This window comes from Meriones unguiculatus, chromosome 10 (assembly GCF_030254825.1).
Source record: "Meriones unguiculatus strain TT.TT164.6M chromosome 10, Bangor_MerUng_6.1, whole genome shotgun sequence".
Classification (NCBI taxonomy): domain Eukaryota; kingdom Metazoa; phylum Chordata; class Mammalia; order Rodentia; family Muridae; genus Meriones; species Meriones unguiculatus.
Window position 1 is genome coordinate 104,719,324 of NC_083358.1, and position 21,457 is coordinate 104,740,780.

General features: G+C 49.4%; 1 protein-coding gene across 2 annotated transcripts; it reads left to right on the forward strand.

Moving 5' to 3' along the window:
- The first annotated feature begins 3,401 nt into the window (after positions 1 to 3,401).
- Tent5c (terminal nucleotidyltransferase 5C) lies at positions 3,402 to 21,144 on the forward strand. 2 transcript variants are annotated; one of them, XM_060392980.1, is made up of 3 exons: positions 3,402 to 3,519; positions 11,652 to 11,805; positions 19,221 to 21,144. In XM_060392980.1, the coding sequence occupies exon 3, from the start codon at positions 19,247 to 19,249 to the stop codon at positions 20,420 to 20,422; it is 1,176 nt and encodes a 391-aa protein (XP_060248963.1). In that variant the 5' UTR covers positions 3,402 to 3,519; positions 11,652 to 11,805; positions 19,221 to 19,246; the 3' UTR covers positions 20,423 to 21,144. The 2 variants fall into 2 exon arrangements, with proteins under 2 accessions (XP_060248963.1, XP_021519639.1); XM_021663964.2 differs by lacking the exon at positions 11,652 to 11,805 and having other exon boundaries at positions 3,408 to 3,519.
- The last annotated feature ends 313 nt before the right edge of the window (positions 21,145 to 21,457 follow it).

The following is a 21,457-nucleotide window of genomic DNA, read 5'->3' on the forward strand; positions in this document are numbered from 1 at the left end:
CCAGTGGATTATTCCTAATGAAAGAGAGAAAGGTCTTTGCAGCATTTTGATTGGCTGTGCACCAGCAGAGGCTGGAGTCTTGGACAGACAGTTTAAATATCTGGTTCCATGTCCAGTAGGCAGGACCTGGCAACTTCTTGAGCCTCCTGCCAGCTCCAGGGTGCCACAGGTTTATGAGGTAGAAAGAACACCGGGTATTTAGAAAAGAAAACAGAACAAAACAAAACAAAAAATCCTTAAAAAGTTTAGAAAGGCTGTGGGTTGGGGAGCTAAGGGAAGTGTACACACATGAATATAACAAATTTCCTGTCTGGATCCTGCTCTATCTCCCTATCATAGAATTTGTTCAGGGAGTTAAACAAAATGTCACCTAAGCAAAGGCTGGATTAAACTTCAGGTTAAGAAGTCTACTTGTGGTAAGAAAGCTGAATGGAAAGTGAAGACACCAGATGGTTGGGGAGGGGCCTGGTGGACACCTGAGGGGGTGGGGAAGCAGTAGATGATAAACACACACGTATGAAAACCACTAATTTGTGTGTTAACTAAAACATCTAATAATATCAGAGCTACCTCTGATGACGGTATCCATGTCAAAGGCCAAGGTAATAATTTGCTCGTGGGTTATTGAGATTGGAGCTCTGTAGAAGGTCAGTTATCCCCTCAAGGCTGGAAACCTAATTCTTATAGGAAAGCAGAGGAGATCATCTTTGTTGCTTTGGGCTAGGCAGAGATTCCTTAAACATGGCATAGAAGACTAAGCATTAGAGATAAGACTGATAAAGTCAGGCTGACTGAAAATTAAGAAATTTTCTTTTAATCAGAAAATATCAGTAAACTCAGATAAGACTGAGAAAGTCAGGCTGGTTGAAAATTAAGAAATTCTTTTAATCAGAAAATATCAGTAAACTAGAAGTTAGCCACAGGTTGAGAGAAGGTATTTGGAATAGATACAACAAAGGACTTATACCCAGAATATGTGAAGAACTTCATCGAGTTCAAACAGGCAAAGGACACGAACAGATATTCGCTGTCAAAGACCTTCATAATGGATGCTAAGCATCTGAAAAGTTGCTGAGTGGCACTGATCACCAGAAAAATAGATGTTTAATTATAATAAAATGTACATCCCTGTTTTTAACTTAAAAAGAAAACACTTGGGCCAGGGAGATGGCTCAGTGGGTAAAGCTGCTTGTGGCCAAGGCTGAGGATGGTTCAAGTTCAACCTCCAGGTCCCACACCGTGGAAGGAGAGAACCAACTCCAATAAAAGCTGTTCTATGACCGCCACAGCACACACTCACTGTGGTGTGCAATCACAATGAAATGTAATTTAAAAAATGTAAATACCTTGGTACCAAAATGGCAAATATGTTAAGCTACCAGGAATCTTACAGCACTGGTTGAAACATGAAACTGATTATCCATTTTGCTTTTAAAATGTATCTATATAGTTTTTGCTTGTTTTATGGTTAAAATTTGTTTTTATTTTTTTTCCTTTGGCTGTTATTGTTATAATTCAAATTGCTGGAAATATAATTAAAGCATGTATACATTCTGTGAACAGAATTTCCAGTCCCCCACATGTGTCTGACACGAATGAGCAATGCAGCTTACACACAGAAGACACACAGGAGAATGTTCCCAGCAATTTCACTACGGACTATCCAAAACCTGAAGCAACTGAAATGCCTACCAACCCATACATTGAGAACTTGAGTTGCTGGTTATTTAGCGAATCAGCAGCAGGAAAGAATGAGCCACGGGTACACACAACACAGAAATCTCATAGACAGAAAAGTGCTCACCCTGTTTCCCCACGTCAAGTTCAAATACCGGCACAAGCGATATAGGAAGACTGAGATCTTAATCTTGGCAGCCCTGTAAGACACTGAGTGGCAGTGGCTGTGGATAACCTGGAAATGTTCTCGGTGACAGCTCTGTGGGGACATACACACACCCATCATTTTGCACACAATAACAGACACTATGAACCCTGATGGTGCTCACATTATCAACAACAGAACTGACCGTATATCCTGAACTTGCATTCAAGAACATGTCAGTTCCCACACTGATGTTTTCTACTGTTACAGTTTCTGGGAATTCCTCTCCCCCACCAGAGAAAGCATGTACATGAGAACTCTTGATAGCCTCGCAGACACTGCAGGGCATCCAGGCTAGGCGGGGGTGATAAGAGAGCAGCGGAGACCACTGATTCAGGAAGCCACCTTGCCCCCAGTACCCAGTAGAGGGTCAAAGGAATCTCAATAAGTGTTTATTACCTAGCACTTGGCATGCACTTTATATCAAGCATTGCATGATTAACACCTACTTTCCTAATACTGACCTCACAGTAATCCCATCCTTACTCCCATCCTACATATGAGAAAAAGAAAATAGAAGCTTACGGAGATTAGGTTAAGTCATTTGGCAAAGCTGGATGTGGTATGACCCACGCTTGCAATTCCAGCAGCTGGGAGGAGGGTGCACAGAGAGGATCAGTTAAAGGCCGGCCAAGACTGCTTAGAGGCCTGTCTGGGCTTCAGGAGAGAGTGTCTCAAAACCCCAAAGCCAAACCAAAACAGCTCCTTGCACTTCTGAACAGATCAGTTAAGCGGTGAAGGAGATTGCCACTTGTTAGCCTTAATTCTGAGGCAAAGCAATCAACTACGTACAGGGGAATTAAGGGCAGCGTCTAGGGGTTCGCCGCCTGCAAGTGATAACAAGCCGCAAAGCCCGGTGCCATTCTGAGGGCTGAGCCGTTGCGCTTCGGTGATGGCTTCCCAGGTCCGCTAACTGCACACAGGTGGTCCCGCGGCTGGAGAATCAGCTGCTTCCTGTTCCCCAAGACCTCACCTCCAGCCAATTTGCTCGAGGAATCAGAGAGGTTCCCGGGGCCCACCTAGGAGATTTCCGACTTCCCAAACACCACTCTTGGCGCCCGGAAACAGAGAGCGCTCGGGCGAAGAGCGCTCCAAACTCAGAAAGCGCGCGCACCAGCCAGGGAGCAAGCAGGGTGGAGGGGAGAACGCTCAGGGCAAGGGAAGGCAAGTGGGAGCCGCAGCGACGAGCGGCAAGGACAGAGGGGAAGCGTGCCTCAACTCCAAAGTTAGTCCGGCGGCGGCTCGGCACCACGCGAACTGCGCATGCGCAATGCTGCCTCCCGGCCACCCCGCCCCTTTGCGCCGCCGGAGGTTTACTCGTCTCTCGGCAACCATTGAGCCGGGCAGCCAATCAGAGGGCGGCGTTCGCCCGGCCCCCGCCGTCAGCGTGGGGCGCAAGGATCCCGCGGGGCCGCGGCCGGCGCGCCCCGCCCTGGCTCCCCCGGGAGGCCGGCCGCGGGGCGGGGGCAGGGGCGGGGAGGCGCGGGGGAGTGGTCAGGCCGGTTAAGATCGGAGGGGGCGGCGGCCGGACCGCTCACTCGCCGCAGCCGTCTGGGGGCCGTAGTCACCGCGCTGCTCCTGCTGGGGGCCGCCGACGCCAACTCCCTGCCTTTCTCACCTCCTCTTCCAGCGCGCAGGTGAGTCCGTGCTCCCCGCCTGCTCAGGTGTGAGGATGCTGCTGCGGCCCGGGGGGAGCCGCGCATGGCCACTCCGGGGTCCGTCCGGCCAGAGCCCGGGGAGGTGCCCCGGGGATGGAGGGGAGATGCCGGCAGGTGTCAGGGCCCGCCCCGCTCACGCGTCTGCAGCGCAGGCTTCCCGCCGTGGAGGAGCGCGAACTTTCCGGAGGTGGTGGCGGGTCTGGGAAACTTAGGCTAGTTAGTTCCTGCTGGCCCGGCGGCGGGAGTCGGGGTGGCCCCTGCCCCGCTCGGAGCAGGTTCTCCGGCTCTGAGCTGCGCCCCTGAGGCGCGCACACCGAGACCGGAACCGGGGCGATTTTGAACCCCGCGGTTTTGGCGGCGCAGATGAAGACGCAGCGGTCCGGGGCTAGAGCCTGGCAGAAGAGGGGAGGGCAGCTTCCCGGGCTCCGTGCCCAGGATGGCGGCCCAGATATTTCTCTCTTCTGGGACTGTGGACAACTCGTGCGGCCAAATGATCGAAGTTGCGCGTCTCTCGGAAACTTCTCGAGAATACGGCGACTGGGAAACCTGCTTCCTCCGCTTTGGGGATCGAAAGTTGCTTACCGCGTGGGCTAAAAGCCGTGCAGTCAGTTGACTCTGATAGCGGTGCTCTTGGTGGATTAGAGGCGCGTCTGCCGGGAGCGTCGCGGACAGGGGACCCCTTTAGCGCAGTCGGAGAAGAGGGTGGGATGGGAGGGAGTTGGGGGACCTGCAGTGCCAGCTGGTAGCCCTCGCATCTAAGTTCAGACGGGGCGGGCGACCTCAAAGCCATGGAGGGCTGGTGAGGAAATGCCTAGTTGGTTTTTCCAGAACGCAGAACTTCCACCGGTGTCGATTTTCAGACCTAGGTGGTCTCGGCCCCTTTTCTCTCCCTTCTCTCCCTTTAAATGTGGAGAAATCCGACATTAAGTTCCTAGTCTTAAGCCCCTTCTCCCTCAGTTTGAGGTCAAAGTGCTTACAACGAAGGACTTACTAGGTTTACTGATTTATAAAGAATAGCTATGTATGTAATTATTTGGATTGCGATGAGTTTGGTATTCTGGAAATAAAGTTAAGATGGTCAGATCCTCCTAAATTAGACTCCCAGCTGCCCCTGCTACCCTGGGAAGGAGGGTGAGGGTGGCCATTGCTGGCTCTTAACAACTCCCAGTATAATTTGCTTGGCAAGGCAATAAGTGAGCCAGGAAGCCAAGAGGGTGGTAGGAGAGCTTACTAAGAATTTTACCGTGCAGAGGTGTGATTGTTTTTCCATATTTTACCCCGCAGCTGAAGGGTGTGGAGCAGAAACTTTTGTCTCCGGGCTGCAGCGGGACCAGCGGTGGTTCTGTCCTTTGCCATTCTTGTTTGTGGAGATGGAATGCTTTAGTATCCCTGATCAGATGGCTGAAACCTTGTCTCTGAAGAGATACCCTGGTTTTGGAGCACACACATGTTAGGGGCTTTTAGAAGGAAGATTTTGATGTTTGGAATAATTTTCCCAGTATCTGCACAGGATACTGGGACAGTTACTGTTATTAAATCGTGGGGGGTTGCTCAGTGATCCCTAGACTGTTGCCAAAAGAAAGGTTCCTAATTTTATGAGTAACTTTAGTGTGTGCACCTAGAACAAACAGTCACACTCTTTAGTTTGACTTCCTCCCATAATACCTACCTTGTATGTAGAGATTAAGTTTGTGAACTCCGAAGGGAAAGACTTGGCTCTTGGCCTGTTGGTCTGAGTGAGTGTGAGTTGAGTGCCACGGGTTTCACTCTTCAGCTTTTTTTCAGCAATGCTGCAAGTATAGTTACCCGCTTTCGGCCCGACCTCCAGCCACCCGCATCCACCAACTCCAATGGGCTCCCAGTCAGGCACACCCTTAGCCTGCATCCCCCAGTGTTCAAGGCCAGGCAGATTATATGTGTCTCGTACTGCCTACTGGAAAGGCCAGGAACCGCTCCGCAATGAAGGCAATTTGAAAGTGCTCTGTTGTGCCCTGTTGTACTATTAGCTAGGCTCACCTGCTACAAAGTTGGAAAGGTGCATTGAATCTTTTCTTCCCTCCCTCCCTCCCCTCCCTCCCCTCCCTCCCCTCCTTCCCCTCCTTCCCTCCCCTCCCTCCCCTCCCTCCTTCCCTCCCCTCCCTCCCTCCTTCCCTCCCCTCCCTTCCTCCTTCCCTCCCCTCCCTCCTTCTCTTCTTCTCTCCCTCTTTCTTTCCTTCTTTTCTTTCTTTCCAGCTCCACCCACTAAGTAGTACCTTGTTGTCATCTTTCTTTGATGTGCTATTCTAGAGCTAGCCATGGAAGAAGGGCAGCCTGTGTTAGATCACTTTGCCTGTATTACTAAGAAAAGCTGCAGAGGCCAGAGATGTGTTGTTAAAAGTTAAGCTGATTTGGGGATTTTCTTATCTCCTTCCTGTCTGTGAACCAACACACAACACACTCTGTCTCTCTTTCTCTGTCTGTCTGTCTGTCTCAATGTGTGGAGGTTACTAGGGAGTGAGGCAGAATCTGAGGTGTTTGTTGGATGAAGCCTAGTCCATTGCTTTTTCTCGATATGAGAAGATGCTCCACGTCTCAGTGTTTTGATGTAGCTGATGAAGTTGTATTATGATAACACCAACGCCTCCATATTTAAAGAAGGCCTCATGTAGCCTTAAAGCTACTTGAGACAACAGTAAAGCTGACCCCTTCGTTTTTTTGGACCTAAGGATTCTCCTGCTATTAACCTTTTGGTTGGATGCATTCATTAAAAGGGGGCTTTTTTTTTGAAATATAAGTGATTATAGAAAGCTTCTTTACAGAAGTGTGTAAGGGAATCTTATGAACTGTTTCACATTAATATTCTGTACAGCTGGGCCCTCGTAGCTTGTTCTTGAAGTGTTTGCAGAACTTTTTGGAACAAGAAGGGGGAGAAAACCCTTAATACAAAGAAGTAATTACTGACATGAAGCAGCTCTGTGTGTAAGGATGTTCTGTGGTTTCAGAGCATTTTCCACTGTGGGTCATTAAACTGTGTGGTGCTTTTCTCTTGGATAATGGTGGTTGAGTTGGAAAGGGCTGCCTACGTGGTGTTTGGTGCCAGGTGCTGGGGAGGCCAAGGGAATGGTATGTGAAAGGCCTGTGGAAGAGCTTTGGAGGGGAAAGAAGCTGGCCTGGCTTTATGATGTGCTTAAAGAACTTGTTTTTCTCAGTTGTCTCAACCCTCCTGCACGTGGACCCCAGAAAAGTGGTATTTGTGGTCTCTGTAGAGGCCTCACCCTTGCCTAGAGAGTGCATGCATGGCTTTTGGGTGCAGACAGGCTCCTATCACGTGAACGCACATTCTGCCGGGGGCGGGGGCAGGCGGGATAGGGGGCTGCGGGCAGTTTCTGACAGAGAAGGAAGCAGGCCTGAAGTAGGTGTCCTGTGGGAACAAGGTACCAGATGGAGCTTTCTGCATCAGAAGCGCCTGGTTTAAAAGGCTGGATGGTTTCTAGGTCTTCAGCGAAGGCTCAGAAGTGTAGGTTTGGAGCTGCAAATTGATCAACAGCTGAAACTCCTAAACCGGGCCAGCTTCTAGCCCCGCCCCCTGAGCGACTCCACCCTCCCGGTCCTCCCAGGCACTGTTCTCCCAGCCCAGCTCGCTCACTCAGCTGCTTGCCCTGCTGACTCTTTCTTTTTGGGTTTGTGTATGTGTTTCCCGCTGTCATCGCTGACCTGGTTTAAGGGACGGTAGGCAAAAGCTAGATGACAGCCTCACTGTCTCTAGCCAGTGCTCTGTCCTGTGTGCCTGGAGCAGTGGAGCAAGCTCCCAGGGACCTGCCTATCCCTGAGGACTCAGCATTCCTCTTAAGATTGTTATTTCTGATGCTTTCCTTGCCCTCCCATGCTGTCCTACTTTGCTCTGCACAGTACAGACTTCGATATTTGGAGAAAAAAAATTGAACACAACCCACTCCCCACTGGCCTTTTTTCAAATGTCTTTGGGACCCCTGTGCAGGCTCTGGCTTATCTTTTTTTTCTTTGAGAGGGCTGCCTTATCTCTCTGGTCTAGTATGTTATAGTTTTCTTTTGCACATTTTCTTGTTTTTATTTTAATTTAAAAATTGTAATATTGAACCAAAGGGGGTGTTGCTGTTTTAGAAGTCCCCCATTGTTTCCACATTTGGCTCCTGTCACAAAAACTGAGTGAAAAAAAAATTATCCAGGCTTCATAACCATCCCCTCATCCCATCTATATCCCTCGTTTAGTGTCCACACTTAGCCTTACAGGATGAGGTCAGGTACCTCTTACCTGGCCTGGCTGTGAGCCCTGGCCCCCCTGTGCGCTGTGACGATCCCTGCCCCTGCTTGTCATAGTCCGAGATCGACAGCAGGACTCTGCGGCTGCCTGAGGCCACGGTACTGTCATGGGGGAATGGGGATTTAGAGGAAAGAGTCAACACCCACGGGTGTTTGCTCGGGATGGCTTGTCTGGGAAGCCAGCCTGCTGCTGCGGTGTCACTTCCCAGACTGCTGTAGACTTTCTGCTTACCTCCTTGCCTTGTAGGCTGCCTTTCACTCGGGGGACACCTGGGCGCTGATCCTGGCAGACTGTGGCAGACTCCTTGAGGCTTTCATGTCTTTGTAGGCATCCATAGGACAGACAGAATCATTGCTGTCCCAGACACATGGGAACAAAAGCCTGGTAAAGTTCATCTAAGTGATAGATCTCTTTGTCTGTTTAGCTCACTATGTCAAATAGTCAGTGCAAACGCACACAAAAGAGATATCTCCTATCCTTCCTTCACATCGAGTCCCTGACGTCCAAGGTGGATTTTGCATACACCGTGCACTTCAGTTTAACCTTTCAAGTGTTCAAGAGCTAAACGGCTTGTGGCTACTGTAGTGGGTGGTGCAGATGTGCAAAAATATTCTACTCTCAGATCCTGATTCCACGTGTGTGAGAGGCACTGGAGAGTTGTGTGCAGGCTGCAAGCTCTGTGTGGGCAGGGAGCGCTGCCTCCTGCTTCCGCTCACGGAATCCTAAGGGAGTGCTTACGACACCGCAGGCACTTGGGTATCTGAACAAGTTCAGTCATCACACTGACTTACTGCTGAGCACTCATCCTGCAAGGCAGACCTGATGCCAAAAGACCGAGTCCCCCTCCTCCTTCTTGCTCTTGCCTTAGTGGTTTTTTTTCCTTACAGAATAGCTGGAAAGAAATACAGGTGAAATCTGACATTGGTCAGGGACCAGGGCTGATTTTTATGAACTGTTAAAATTTGCCAACAATTACAAATTTGAACAAACATGCAAGAGGAGTGAGCTATCAAGGCGAAGATGTTTGGGAGCTCTCTAGTGTCAATAGCTGTGGGCAGCCATGCTGGTGATCTCTAGTGACAGTCCGTCGGCAGTCAGCTGGTGAGGTGGAGTCACGGCTTACGGGCCTCTATACTGGTAGGACAGTGTGTCTTAGAAAGTTGGTGTCAGTGTCATTATTGTGCTGTGGTTTTATTTCTCCACGTGACACACACACACACACACAAACAAATACACGTGAGTATTTAAGTTTAACATGTTTCTCTCCATTCGTTCTTGTGCTTAGAGATCTGTCCCCTAACTTGAATGGACGGCATGTGTACTTGCCATCAGCACTGAAACTGAGGCCTGCTTGTGCTTAGACGTTCATGAATGGGGTGTGTATACCTGCCTTACCCTGATAAGTGCAGCATCTAAGAGCTGAGTGTCACTGGTCCCTTTCCTGATAAGACCCAGCAATGCCAGGAGTGCCTAAACAGGACTCATAGCCTCCTTTAACTGGCTGAAGTTTTTGTTTTAGACTGCTGAGAAATTTTCAAAGCTCTGAGCTAGAGAGCTGGATGGTAAATAGAACCTTTGAAATAAACCTGACTTGGTCCTTCTTAAACAGTCTCCTCTCTAGGAGCCTGGTTTTGTCTCAGACCAGTCCGCCTCTAAAACAAAAAGGGCTGGCTCTGTTCGGGGAGCCCTTTGTGTGCTTTCAGACCTGTAGAAATGTATGATAGAGCAACAATTGCTATTTGTAGAATTTGTATAGTCAGGTGCTGACACCTTGCCGGGGGAGGCAACTCAGGGTTTTCTGCCTAGCTGCCAGCTGCATCCTGACACTGTTAATATTTCCATTTGCAGTGACTTCAGGATATTCTCTTAAGCATTTGCACTTTCAGCCATGCCTTTTGAGTATCTGCCCCAGTGTTTTGATTCTGTCCTGCCCAGCATGACTCCTTCCAATGTTATCTCTCCACCCACACTTGCTGAGGCATCCTATTTTGAAAGGTGGGAAGTAGCTTTCTGTTTTCATGTTCAGGTAGTGTCTGGACAGGGCCCAGTTAGAGATAACCACTGGGTGTTGGTATCAGTAGGGGAGTGAGAATCTCCCAGACTCTGGAAGCTTGGGGAATAGCAGGCAACCCCCCTTTCTGTACCTCAGGAGTCTGCCGTGGGAATCTGACGAAACTTTTTGCCTTTGGTAAACATCTTTGCGAAAAGGCCACTGATAACCCTGAGAAAATAAACTGAGGCCTCCGGCTGAATGTGGTGGGGGCTGAAAGTGAGAAAAAGACATCTGTGAAGGCCAGTGTCTTCAGTGACTTGGATGTGTTTTCTCTGGGAACAGTTTTCTGGTCAGGGACAGCTACTGTGAGCTGAGGTAGAAGGGAGTGTGGGCATTTGGGTGGGTTAGATGCAAACAGGACTGTGTTAATTCTTTGTGGTTGTGAAACATACCTGACCTAAGGGTTTATTGTGGCTCACGGCTTTAAGGTACAGTCATCATGGCAGGGAGGGCACAGTGGCAGGAGAGAGAGGCAGCTCTCTCTCAGTCAGAAAGCAGAGAGTGGAGGGGGGCACGGGGGACACTGCTTCTTCCCTTCTTCTCTTCATTTAGTCCCAGACCCAGCCTGTGGGGAGACGCTGCCAACATTGGGGGGGGGCTGTTTGCCACCTCAGTTAAACCTCTGTGGAGAGGCTCTCTCAGACAGACCCAGAGATCCAAGTGTCTCTGTTGGCTGAAGTTTCTAAATGTGTTTGGGGGATGTAGAGTAGACTTCAGAATGTGACTCCTCCCTTTTGGGGGCCCCGGCTGTGGTGAGGGGCTGGAGGCCAAGAGACTAAGGGCTTCTCCAGTGCTTCCCCTAGGCCCTAGATAACTCCTGGCCTTCCTAGTTCCGGGAATGCAAGGACAAAGGGTGTACATCTCTTCAGAAGGCTAAATTCACGTCAGCCCTGTTGAAACCAGTTTGTGCTTCACCTCTCAGCTGCTGGCTTTAGATGTCATTCAAAGTACTTGGCTGCATCTTGGGGGTGCATCTAACTTAGTAGAGCACTTAGTAGACACAAAAGTGCACACACACACGTGGGCTTGGGTTCTGGCTCTTTTCCTTCAGGTGAAAGAATCTCAAGTCAAGCAGTATGGATGTGTAGGAAGTGACAGAGATTTCTCATCTGAGATTGGGCCCTTGTGGTCTGTCCTAGGCTGCTTCTGATTCCAGTTATGTCCCAGGCTAGCCCTTGGGAGGCTGGTAACTCTCTGTGCTATACCTCCCTTGGCTCAGCAGCTCCTGGTGGGTTTGCCCTCTCGTCTGTGGAGAAGGTCTCTTTGATTCTGTTGCTTTCTCTTGGACCAACACTCCTGATCTCCCAGTCAGCTATTGGTTGTTTCTTTTGTGGGTGATGCTCACTTCTGACAGATCTGGTCTGCCATTGCTGCAGCTTCTCAGTGCTTTTCAGGCCATCCGATTGGCTGGCTCCTTCCGCCCCTGGCTTCTCTGTTCTTCTGAACTTGCTATCTCTAACATCACCCCACACCAACTTGGCCAGTGTCTCAGAGCACCCTCCAAGTTGGGATCTTAGGCCATCTTCTCCGAAGCATTAACATTGCCATTCCCATCCTTCCTATTCTCATTCTGGTAGCTCCATGAGGCTGGTATATCCTGACGTCGGCATGACTATGGGGGAGCGGTTCCTGTCCCGAAAGCTGTTCCATAAGTTCTACATGTGTCTTCCCAGCCCTTAACACCTGCCATCTGGCCTTGCCTTACTCCAGGGGCCAGAATCCTCTGCCACCACCTGATTAAAACAGCTTTGTGCTTTCTTTTCTGTTCCTTCTGCTTAGTGCCACCTCCTTCACATGGCCACGGGAACAACTAGTTCTTAAAGGTCTCTCTCACCCTGTAATACACCACAGCTACCCACCTGCAAGGGATAAGAAGCCTCCTCAGTCGCATTCCTACCACATACCGGGAGAGTGTCCTTGGACAGTAGACAGTGTGAGTATCCTCTTGGTTCTGCAGTGTCCTCCCCTGAAATGAGGGGAAATGACATCTCCTTTTTAGGCATCTTAAAGGCTCTTAAATGTTAATTTAGTGTACAGCACACATGTCAGAGATCAGAGGGTGGCTTTTTGGGAATCAGTTCTTTTCTTGCACCGTGCGGGTCTTTGGTCATTGGGCTTGGTGCCTTGACCCGCTGAGCCACCAGGCGTGCCCCGTGCTGCTTTGATGGCAACCAGGTGGTCAGATGTGGCTAGAACCCTGCCATCACTGTCCTGCTTGCCTGCCTGGGACATGACAAACTTGCCTGGCTGAACGTTCCAGGTGCAGCTCTTGTCCTCTGGCCACAGCTGTGGTGGCCACTGTTAGGCAAAGCCTCTGCAGAAGACTGCCTTCATCTGTACCTGGCTGGCGCTTCTGCAGAATGGAGAGACGGTCCCCCGTGGGAAAAGGATGTGGGGAGAACTAGAGGATTCTTGTTCTGAAATGCCCAGGTGTGCAGTCCCTTTGAGAAGTGGGACTTCCCAGACATGGTGGCCCCTAATCTATTTCCAGGGCCTCCGTGGAAGCCCCCTCTAAGCCTCTGGAGTCCTTTGGGTCTAAAGCTGGCACAAAAGCAGGCACAAAAGCGTGACCCTTTCAACAGAAGGCCATGGGATGGGAGGAGACAAGGTCAGAGTCAGCAGAAGGCAGCTTGAAGTTTTGTTTCTGCTTGGGACCAGTAAATTTTTGTTTTAGAAATGTTTGTCCGAGTAGCAATAAGAAGAGGTTCTCTAGTGCGCTTGTGGGCTGTTGACCTGTGTTTCCTGGTGTCCCCCAACCTCCTGCCCTCAAGGGCCCCTTGGACCTGACGGAGGAGTCAGCGGTTCCAAGAATTAGGACCTTGGCTCCGGGAAGGAGGCCCTGGGCTCTTGTATGAATACACTATTTAAACTGGGGCTGGGGGAAGTTTGGCTTGTGATTGCAGTGGTTTCTGCTGTGTGTTATTTCCCTTGCTTGCACACGTGTTTACCCTGTGCTTTATAATGACTGAGAAATAAGCCTGATCTGTGTGGTGGTCTCTGTCTTGGCTCATGGAGGTGAGAGGCAGCATGGGCTGTGGTAAAAGCTATTCAGAATCATTTCACGACAGTCTCTCTGCCCCTGGAGTCCTCCTGCACACAGGGAAGAAGAGTGTGTGCAAAGTATACAGGAAGGACCCATCCCCCTGGCGCAGGTGTCTTTGTTCCATGCACACATTTCACTTAGAAGCCTCAGGTCTGTGCCCAGGTTTTGCCCGTGGGTGGCTCTTAGCCCGACCTGAAAGGCTTAATTAGGAAGATGCGCACTTTCTTAAAGGCAGCATTCAGGAACAGTAAAAGGGAGTCTTGCTACCAAGAGAATGCTTTTTTTATTTTTTTATTCTTAAACCTACGAGAGCCAGAAAAGGGTGTTGCTCAGTTCCCTCTAGAATGGATGATGGGCTCTAATGAGAGAGCTTCAGTTCCAGCCTCGGTTTCCCGGAAGCCTTCCAGACAACCAATTCTACCACTTTGTTTTTTTTTTTTTTTTTTTGAAACGGGGTTTCTCTGTGTAGCCCTAGCTGTCCTGTAATTCGTTCTGTAGATCGGACTGGCCTCCAGCTCTCGGAGATCCTCCTGCCTCCCGAGTGCTGGGATCAAAGGCTTGCGCCATCACGGTCTGGCCTGTTCTACAACTTTGATGTTAAATACCTGAGCTTGGAAAAACCTTCCTTGACTTTATAGACACATCTCTCCACACACAAAAACTCTTGGGGCCACTTTCCGTGCCCAGTGACCAGGAACCCAAAAGGACTTGGTGCAGGTGCCTTCTATGTCCTCAGTGGCCTTATCCCTATCTCAGGCACCTGCCTCCCTTTCACAGCTCTGCCCACGGCAGCAAGGCACACGGCAGCAGGTGGAGCATCTACCTTGACCTCAGGGAGCTTGGTCTGACCCTCTGGAATAGGTTATCTCCTCCACGCCTGCCACCATCGCCGCAAACCCATTTTCTCTCAGTGCACGTTTCCTTCTCTGCTGCTGCAGCCCAGGAATCCAGGAGTCCCTGTGACAATTGTTCGCCAGTAATCATACTGTCAAAAATATTATGGGGATGGAGAGATGGCTCAGCAGTTAAGAGCACTGGCTCTTCTTCCAGAGGATCTGGGTTTGAGTCCGAGCACCCTCATGGAAGCTCACAGCCATCTGTGGCTCCAGTTTCAGGGACTTGAGCCCTTTCCAGCCGTCTTTGGCATTGCGTACATGGTGATGTATAGACGTACGTGCAGGCAGAACACCCATACACACAAAATAAAATAAAAACTTATTTAAAAACAAATTCTGTGAACTTAGTAGGATCTGACCATCCTGGCTCATAGAAGTGTCTGGCTTTTCAAACTAGTGACCAGTTCCGTGCCCATCTTTGCTGACTTCCCCTGTGAAAACCACAGGAGATACACTCCTCAAACATTGCTTTGAATCCCCTGGGCTTCAGGTTAATTTGTTTCCTAGCCACTGTTGTGTTAATTCTGCTAACGAGATTAACCACAGCCTTTGATGAGCGGAGCAGGTTTGCTCCATGTGATTCCTTTAAATGGAGATTACATAAGTGTTGATTAACACTGAAAGTGTTAAACTAAGGGCTGGCGTGTTATCTAAGCGCCAAGGGCTGTAAATTGCCCTTATTCTTGTAAAACCAACATTAAAGTAATACTTTAATATTTAGTAACACTTTTGATATTTAAAACCATTTGCACTTCAACAGTAGTTATAAATATCTTTCTCAATGTTTCAAATTTTATTCATTTTTAATCGTGTTTATGCATGTGTCTGTGTGTGGGTCTGTGCGTGTGAGTGTAGCCACCTTGGGAACCAGAACAGGCATTGTATCCCCTGGAGCCTGGCTTACAGAAGGTTGTGAGCCACTCAGGATGGGTGCTAGTGTGCAGACTCAGCTCCTCTGCAAGAGCGCCACACACTCTTGGTCACGAAGCCGTCTTTCCAACAGCAGCACTCCCCCAAATAGCCTACTAACTTACCCTTTTCTAATGAGGTAGAGGCTTCATAGCATTGCTTATGAATGTAGACATGCCTCAGCTCAGCCCTGCCATACCCAAATTATGGTAAATTGGAGACTTAAAACTATATTATGAATTGGGCATCAACCCATGTCCCATTTTTCCCCCCGAAGTTTACTTCACTCTCCATATTTATATCCAAAGAAGTTGGTATGAAAGATGCCAACATAAGAATCTTGAATTTCTAAAAGCCTTCCAAAAAAAAAAAAAAAAAAAGAAAAAAAGTTCTTGTAACTGTAGTGAGTAATCAGAAAGAGGGCATTGCAAGGGTAGGATGCCACCACAACCAGGTGGGTGAAAATCTGCTCCTTCGGTCTTAGGTTGTCCATCCTCTGAGCAGTGAGGCCAAACATTCCATGTGTGTCCCCTTTCTTTTTTGGGGGGTCTTGTATTTATTATTTCTTACTTATTAAGGAAATGAATACTTGGCCTAAAGTTGTAACTGGTTTCTTACTTATGCCTTCTGCATGTTTTCTTCCATGTAAACATTTTTACTTTTATGTAGCTAATCCGGTCTGTTTTTGTGCCTGGTTTTCAGTGGTTCTGGAAGGTTTAAAGGCTTTCCTACTGTGTGAATTTATATGGAAATTCTAGTCCGTCTGTGTGTCTGGTCCCCCCCCCCCCGCCCTGTCCCTTCTAAACTTCTTTTTAGTCTTCACCTAACCAACTAGATAATGGCTCTCAGCCTGTGGGTCGCAACCCCTTTCAAGAGTCAAATGACCCTTACACCGGGGTCGCCTAAGACACCCAGAAAACACAGATATTTAATTATGGTTGAGAACAGTAGCAAAATTACAGTTATGAAGCAGCAACAAAATAATTTATGGTTGGGAGCCACCACAACGTGAGGAACTGTATTAAAGGGTCACAGCATCAGGGAGGCTGAGAACCACTGAATTAGACCTTAGTCATTAGTCCCCGATCCAACCAAGTAGATCTTAGTTTAGCAGGAGATATGGAGCCAGCTTTAAAAAATATATAGATTAATCATCAAGGTGTTCTTTTTTTTTTTTTTTTTCTCTTTTCTTCAGCACCATTTGTTTCTATTTACGGGTTGGACTTTTTTTGTTTGCTTGCTTGCTTATTCATCTGTTTGCATTGGGGTCTCTATCTCTGCCTCTTACGTGCTGGGAGCCTAGGCGTGAGCCCCATGCCTGATTTCCTTTACTGTTCCGAAATGCTTCCTTCTCTATAGTAAGCCTCATATGTATTTGTTTTTCATATTTAGAAACTTCTGTCCCAACAACTTGTCCTTTTGTGCTGATAATCTTGTTTGCATTTTCATTGCTCTTTTTTCCTCTCTTACAGGCTGATATACCTCCTTTCCATTATCAGACATTTCTGGCTATTTCTGCCCCTGCTCTCTCGTGAACCTTGCAGAGACTGAGTGTAGCATAGGTTTTAACTTTGAATCTGCTGCCAATGTAAGGCTGCATGAACGTTTTACCCCAAAGGAAAGAGTTAATGGCTCCTGGATTCCCCGCGGTCCCAGGTAGCTCTTCTGACATATTCCAGAACAGTTCTGACGTCAACACCACATAGCTTTTTTTTTTTTTTTCTTTTCCCTTTTGGCAGTTTTTCTTCTTTGTCCTGAATCAAAGGCCTTTCCTACAGCTACCCCGTGCTATGACATTACTAGGGGTCTTTTTAGAAACTTTCTCAATATTGTTTCTTAAATCTCATTTGTTGATTGCATTGTGACCCCCCCAGACGTGTCAAAGACGTGAGCCTTGGAAGTGTAACAGGTGGAGACTGGGTAGCAACTCAGGCCAGCGCCTGACGGGAGGTGGTCAGACTGCAGGTGGTCTAGCCTCCTCCCGTCGTGCCTCAAAACAAGGCTCAGACCAGAACACGTTCCTGAAAACAGTTGCATCTCTTCAGTCATAAGTCTACTGTATACTGGTCATTAAAAAAGAGGAGACAAAGAACCACCAAACGAGCAGTGAGCACGGAGAAAAGAGAACCCAGCTGTTTCAAATCCGGCTGGAAGGCAAACGCCACAATAGATGTTAGGTGTGTGTCACAGGCTGTGCTTGCTGTCAGTGGCCAAGGCGGGCCACGCCAGGGTGATCTAAATAGCCGCGGAGTTTTTAAGGTGCTTTCATCTCTCTCTTGACGAATGCTCTTCTATAGCAAGCAGGGCGGCATTCAGCTCCAAGCCCACCAGAGCCTGCTTTGATCCTGGGCTAGGCTGGCCGATTCCAGCTGAGCGAATTAACAGTCCCCGACTCCTGTGTTACTGGGCTGGCCCAAGGGGCTGTCACCCCCAGATGGTTGCCATTTCTAGCCACTGCTGTCCTCCACTCTGTTGTTGTAGCCACAGCTCACCATGGCTTTGTGATCTGTGTCCCCCTCTCCAGAAGTGTACACTTCTGTGGCTTTCCTGTTGGCCCCAACAGACGGACAGCCGCTCTTTGGTCTACAGGCCGTATTTGCTCTCTTCCACAAGGGTTGTGTAAACCGCACACCTCCCTGAGCTGGCATCTTGTGCTGTCAGCAGTCTCTGTGGTGTGGAACCGTAGAAGCTCATCTCCACATGACCGGTGGTACCCTGGCACTGTTACAGCCACAAATGCCTGGACCAAGGCAGACTTGGAATCCATGCTGGAGCCCAAGGAGAGTGCGCTGATGTGCACTAAAGAGCAGCAGCTTCCCAGCAGTGGGCATGGGGTTGGTGAACGCTGTCTGCCCGTGGCTTTTGCAGGGTGGAAGCTGTCTGTGGTGGCATCGGAAGACTGCACAGGACTCCCCGTTTCAGCTTCTGTGTCTCTCTAGGCTACGCCTGATCCACACTTCCACTTTGGGTCTCGAAGATCCCAATATGTGCTTCTATGTGTTGGGATTTCAGGCGCTCCATCATTTTCATCTCTTTCAAAGTGAGCCATGCTTTCCGGTTACTAGGTGAGAGTACAGCTCAGCGCTAGGCACTTGGCCAGCTCGCTCAAAGCCCAGGCTTCAGTCCCCAGCATGTTACACACACACACACACACACACGTACACAGTTATCTGGGAATCTTTGTGGCTCCAGCGTGTGAAGTGTGAGACGTGCTTTCTTTCCCTGCTGGTGCTCGCTTTGTTGCCCTTCGGAGCTTGAGGGGGCTCTTCTGAGGAAGGCCTCTGGGAGTTCACCTGCCCCGAGGCCTTGCTTGCTTCCTTGCAGAAGGGTGTCCTCAGGGCTCCGCTCTCTCCGGGTGACGCAGTATTTGTTGTAGGACAGACTGTGGCCATATGTAAAAAGGAAGTGGTTATCTTCTAGAGCTGAGATGTAGTCTGCTGGGGAGCAAACGGAGCAGTGGTGTGCATGTGTGTGTGTCTGTGCATGCATGTGAGTGTGACTGAGAGTGTGTGTGTGTTTGTGTGTTTTTGTGTATGTGCATGCCTCTGTATATGTGTGTTTTTACGTGTGTGAGAGTGTATGTGTTAATGTGTGTGTATGTATGTTTCTGTGTGATGTTTGTATGTGTATGCATGTTTGTGTTTGTGTGTGAGAGAATGTATGAGTGTGTGGGTGTACATGTGAGAGAGTGTGTGAGTATATATGTATATGAGAGTGTGTGTGAGAGTATATGTGTGCGTGAGTCTGTGAGAGTGTATACATGTATGAGTGTGTGTTTATACATGTGTATGAGTATGTGTGTGAGTTTATGTGTGTATATGAGTATATATTTGTGTGTATGTGTTTGTAAGCATTCATGTATATGGATGTGGGTGTGAATATGTGTACGTGTGTATGTTTGTGTGTGTGTGTGTGTGTGTGATTGGGTGTGTATGTGTGTTTGAGTGGTTGTATATGGTTGTGTGCGTTTGTATGTATATGCCTGTGGATGTGAGTGTGTTTGTGTACGTGAGAAAATGTGTGTATGTGAGAGTGTAATATACCTGTGTATTTGTGTGAGAGTGTGTGAATGTGTCTATGTGAGAGAGAGAGAGAGAGAGAGAGAGAGAGAGAGAGAGAGAGAGAGTGTGTGTGTGTGTGTGTTGCACTGGGTATTAGGGTTTAGGTATCCACCAGTTCAAGATCTAGGTAGGGAGCTAAAAGCAGAAACAGCTTCTGTAGAAACTAGAGAAAACTAGTAAAACACGGTTTGTCTGCTGGCCTTCACATGGAGCAGGCCACCCCGCCCTCCCCCACACGCTTGGCGCACACCAGCAGCAGCTAGGGAGCCCACCTAGCAAGGCGTGTAGAGGGAAGCTTGAGCCTTGGGTGCCATGCTCGGTGCGTGAATATGCTCACGGCCATGCTGAGAGTGTTCTCAGGTGTGTTACAGGGAGTTGTTCAGAGATAAGTCAAGGCCTTGCCCATGTGAATCCTAACGATTGTTTCTTTCCTTTTCAGCTCCCCTGACCAGAACATCCCCCAGGATGGCGGAGGAGGGCAGCAGTGCCAAGGACTCCGAGTCCTTCAGCGTGCTCACCTGGGACCAGGTCAGCCGGCTGCACGAGGTCCTGACTGAGGTGGTGCCCATCCACGGGCGGGGCAACTTCCCAACCCTGGAGATCACCCTGAAGGACATCGTGCAGACTGTCCGTGGCCGGCTAGAGGAGGCTAGCATCAGGGTGCAGGACGTCCGGCTGAACGGCTCCGCCGCTGGCCACGTGCTGGTCAAAGACAACGGCTTGGGGTGCAAAGACCTGGATCTGATCTTCCACGTGGCTCTCCCCACAGAGGCGGAATTTCAGCTGGTGAGAGACGTGGTTCTGTGCTCCCTGCTGAACTTCCTGCCTGAGGGCGTGAGCAAGCTCAAGATCAGCCCCGTCACCCTGAAGGAGGCGTACGTGCAGAAGCTGGTGAAGGTGTGCACGGACGCCGACCGCTGGAGCCTCATCTCCCTCTCCAACAAGAACGGGAGGAACGTGGAGCTCAAGTTTGTCGACTCCATCCGGCGTCAGTTCGAGTTCAGCGTGGACTCGTTCCAGATCATCCTCGATTCTCTGCTTTTCTTCTATGACTGCTCCAGCAACCCCATCTCCGAGCATTTCCACCCCACGGTGATCGGGGAGAGTGTGTACGGGGATTTCGAGGAAGCCTTTGAGCATCTCCAGAACAGGCTGATCGCCACCAAGAACCCCGAGGAAATCCGAGGCGGGGGCCTGCTGAAGTACAGCAACCTCCTCGTGCGTGACTTCAGGCCCGCAGACCAGGAGGAGATCAAGACCCTGGAGCGCTACATGTGCTCCAGGTTCTTCATCGACTTCCCAGACATCCTGGAACAGCAGAGGAAGCTGGAGACCTACCTCCAGAACCACTTCGCCGAAGAAGAGAGAAGCAAGTATGACTACCTCATGATTCTCCGCCGGGTGGTGAACGAAAGCACAGTGTGCCTCATGGGGCACGAGCGCAGGCAGACCCTGAACCTCATCTCCCTCCTGGCCCTGCGTGTGCTGGCGGAGCAGAACATCATTCCCAGCGCCACCAACGTCACCTGCTACTACCAGCCAGCTCCTTACGTCAGCGATGGCAACTTCAACAACTATTACATTGCCCATCCTCCCGTCACCTACAGCCAGCCTTACCCTACATGGCTGCCCTGTAACTAACCTTAAGACCAGAGGGTTTCCACCATGGGAACCCATTTAGGGCAGGGGCTCTCAGGTAGGAGAGCCTCCTCCTTAGATGTAGGTGTTTGGCTTTTAAGGGGGGAGCTCAGCTCTGATTGTGCTTGTCTTTGTGTACCCGTTGGGGCAGGTCCACAGACTGTCACGAGCTAACCCTAAAAGGACCCACATACAATGCCACTCTGGAAGATGCAATAGGAAGCGTGACTCCTCCACATCTTTCTAAGATACTCACTATCCTGTCAGTACCCAGACACAGGATTTGAACTCTGCACGGTCTCTGGGATTGGGAGAGCTGGGCAGCACGTGAGACGTGTCAAAGGCCCTCTTCTCGGCCGAGCCTACTGTAGGCCCCAGGGTCCTCTCCTCCGGGATTCTCAGCAGCCACGTGACAGCTATGCTGATAGACTTGTACCGTGTCGATTTTAGTCAGCTCCCAGACCGAGAAACACGAGGGTGCTCTCTCTGTGACTGGATCTCCACTCGAGGGACTAAGTTGTGTGTGTCTCGTCCCTGTCAGCAGAGCTGAGAATTTCATTCATCAATAAACCAAAGCCAATAGCTGGAGACTTGAGATCTGCTTGGAAGTGGTTTATGGTATATGCTGTGCTTTATCAAGGAATTATGAGATGTTGTGGAGAAAAAAAAAAAGATGACCTTTGCTTGAAATGTAACTTGAAAACAAAATAAAATGTGGAACATAATGTTAAAGTAGAATTGTGGTGGTGGCGGGGTGGCAATTGCCAATAGGAAACATGAATGTTTTGGGTTTTTTTTTTTTTTTCTTTTTTCTTTAAGGAATTATTGAATGACACTTCCCTCCCCCATTGGCTCTCTGATGACTGACTCTTGTTTGCACCTCCTGAGAGTACGGACCTCACTGTGACTGGAATCGCTGTCATAACTGACATGAGGTTCTCCCCGTGCTCTAATCAGAAGCCCGTTTTGTACATCCTTCCCAGTATGACAGAGCTTTTTGCTGGGGAACACTGACCATTCTTCTCCAGTCCCTTCAGA

Coding starts and splice junctions, on each gene's coding strand:
- Tent5c (XM_060392980.1), top strand. CDS start 19,247: ATGGCGGAGGAGGGCAGCAGTGCCAAGGACTCCGAGTCCTTCAGCGTG.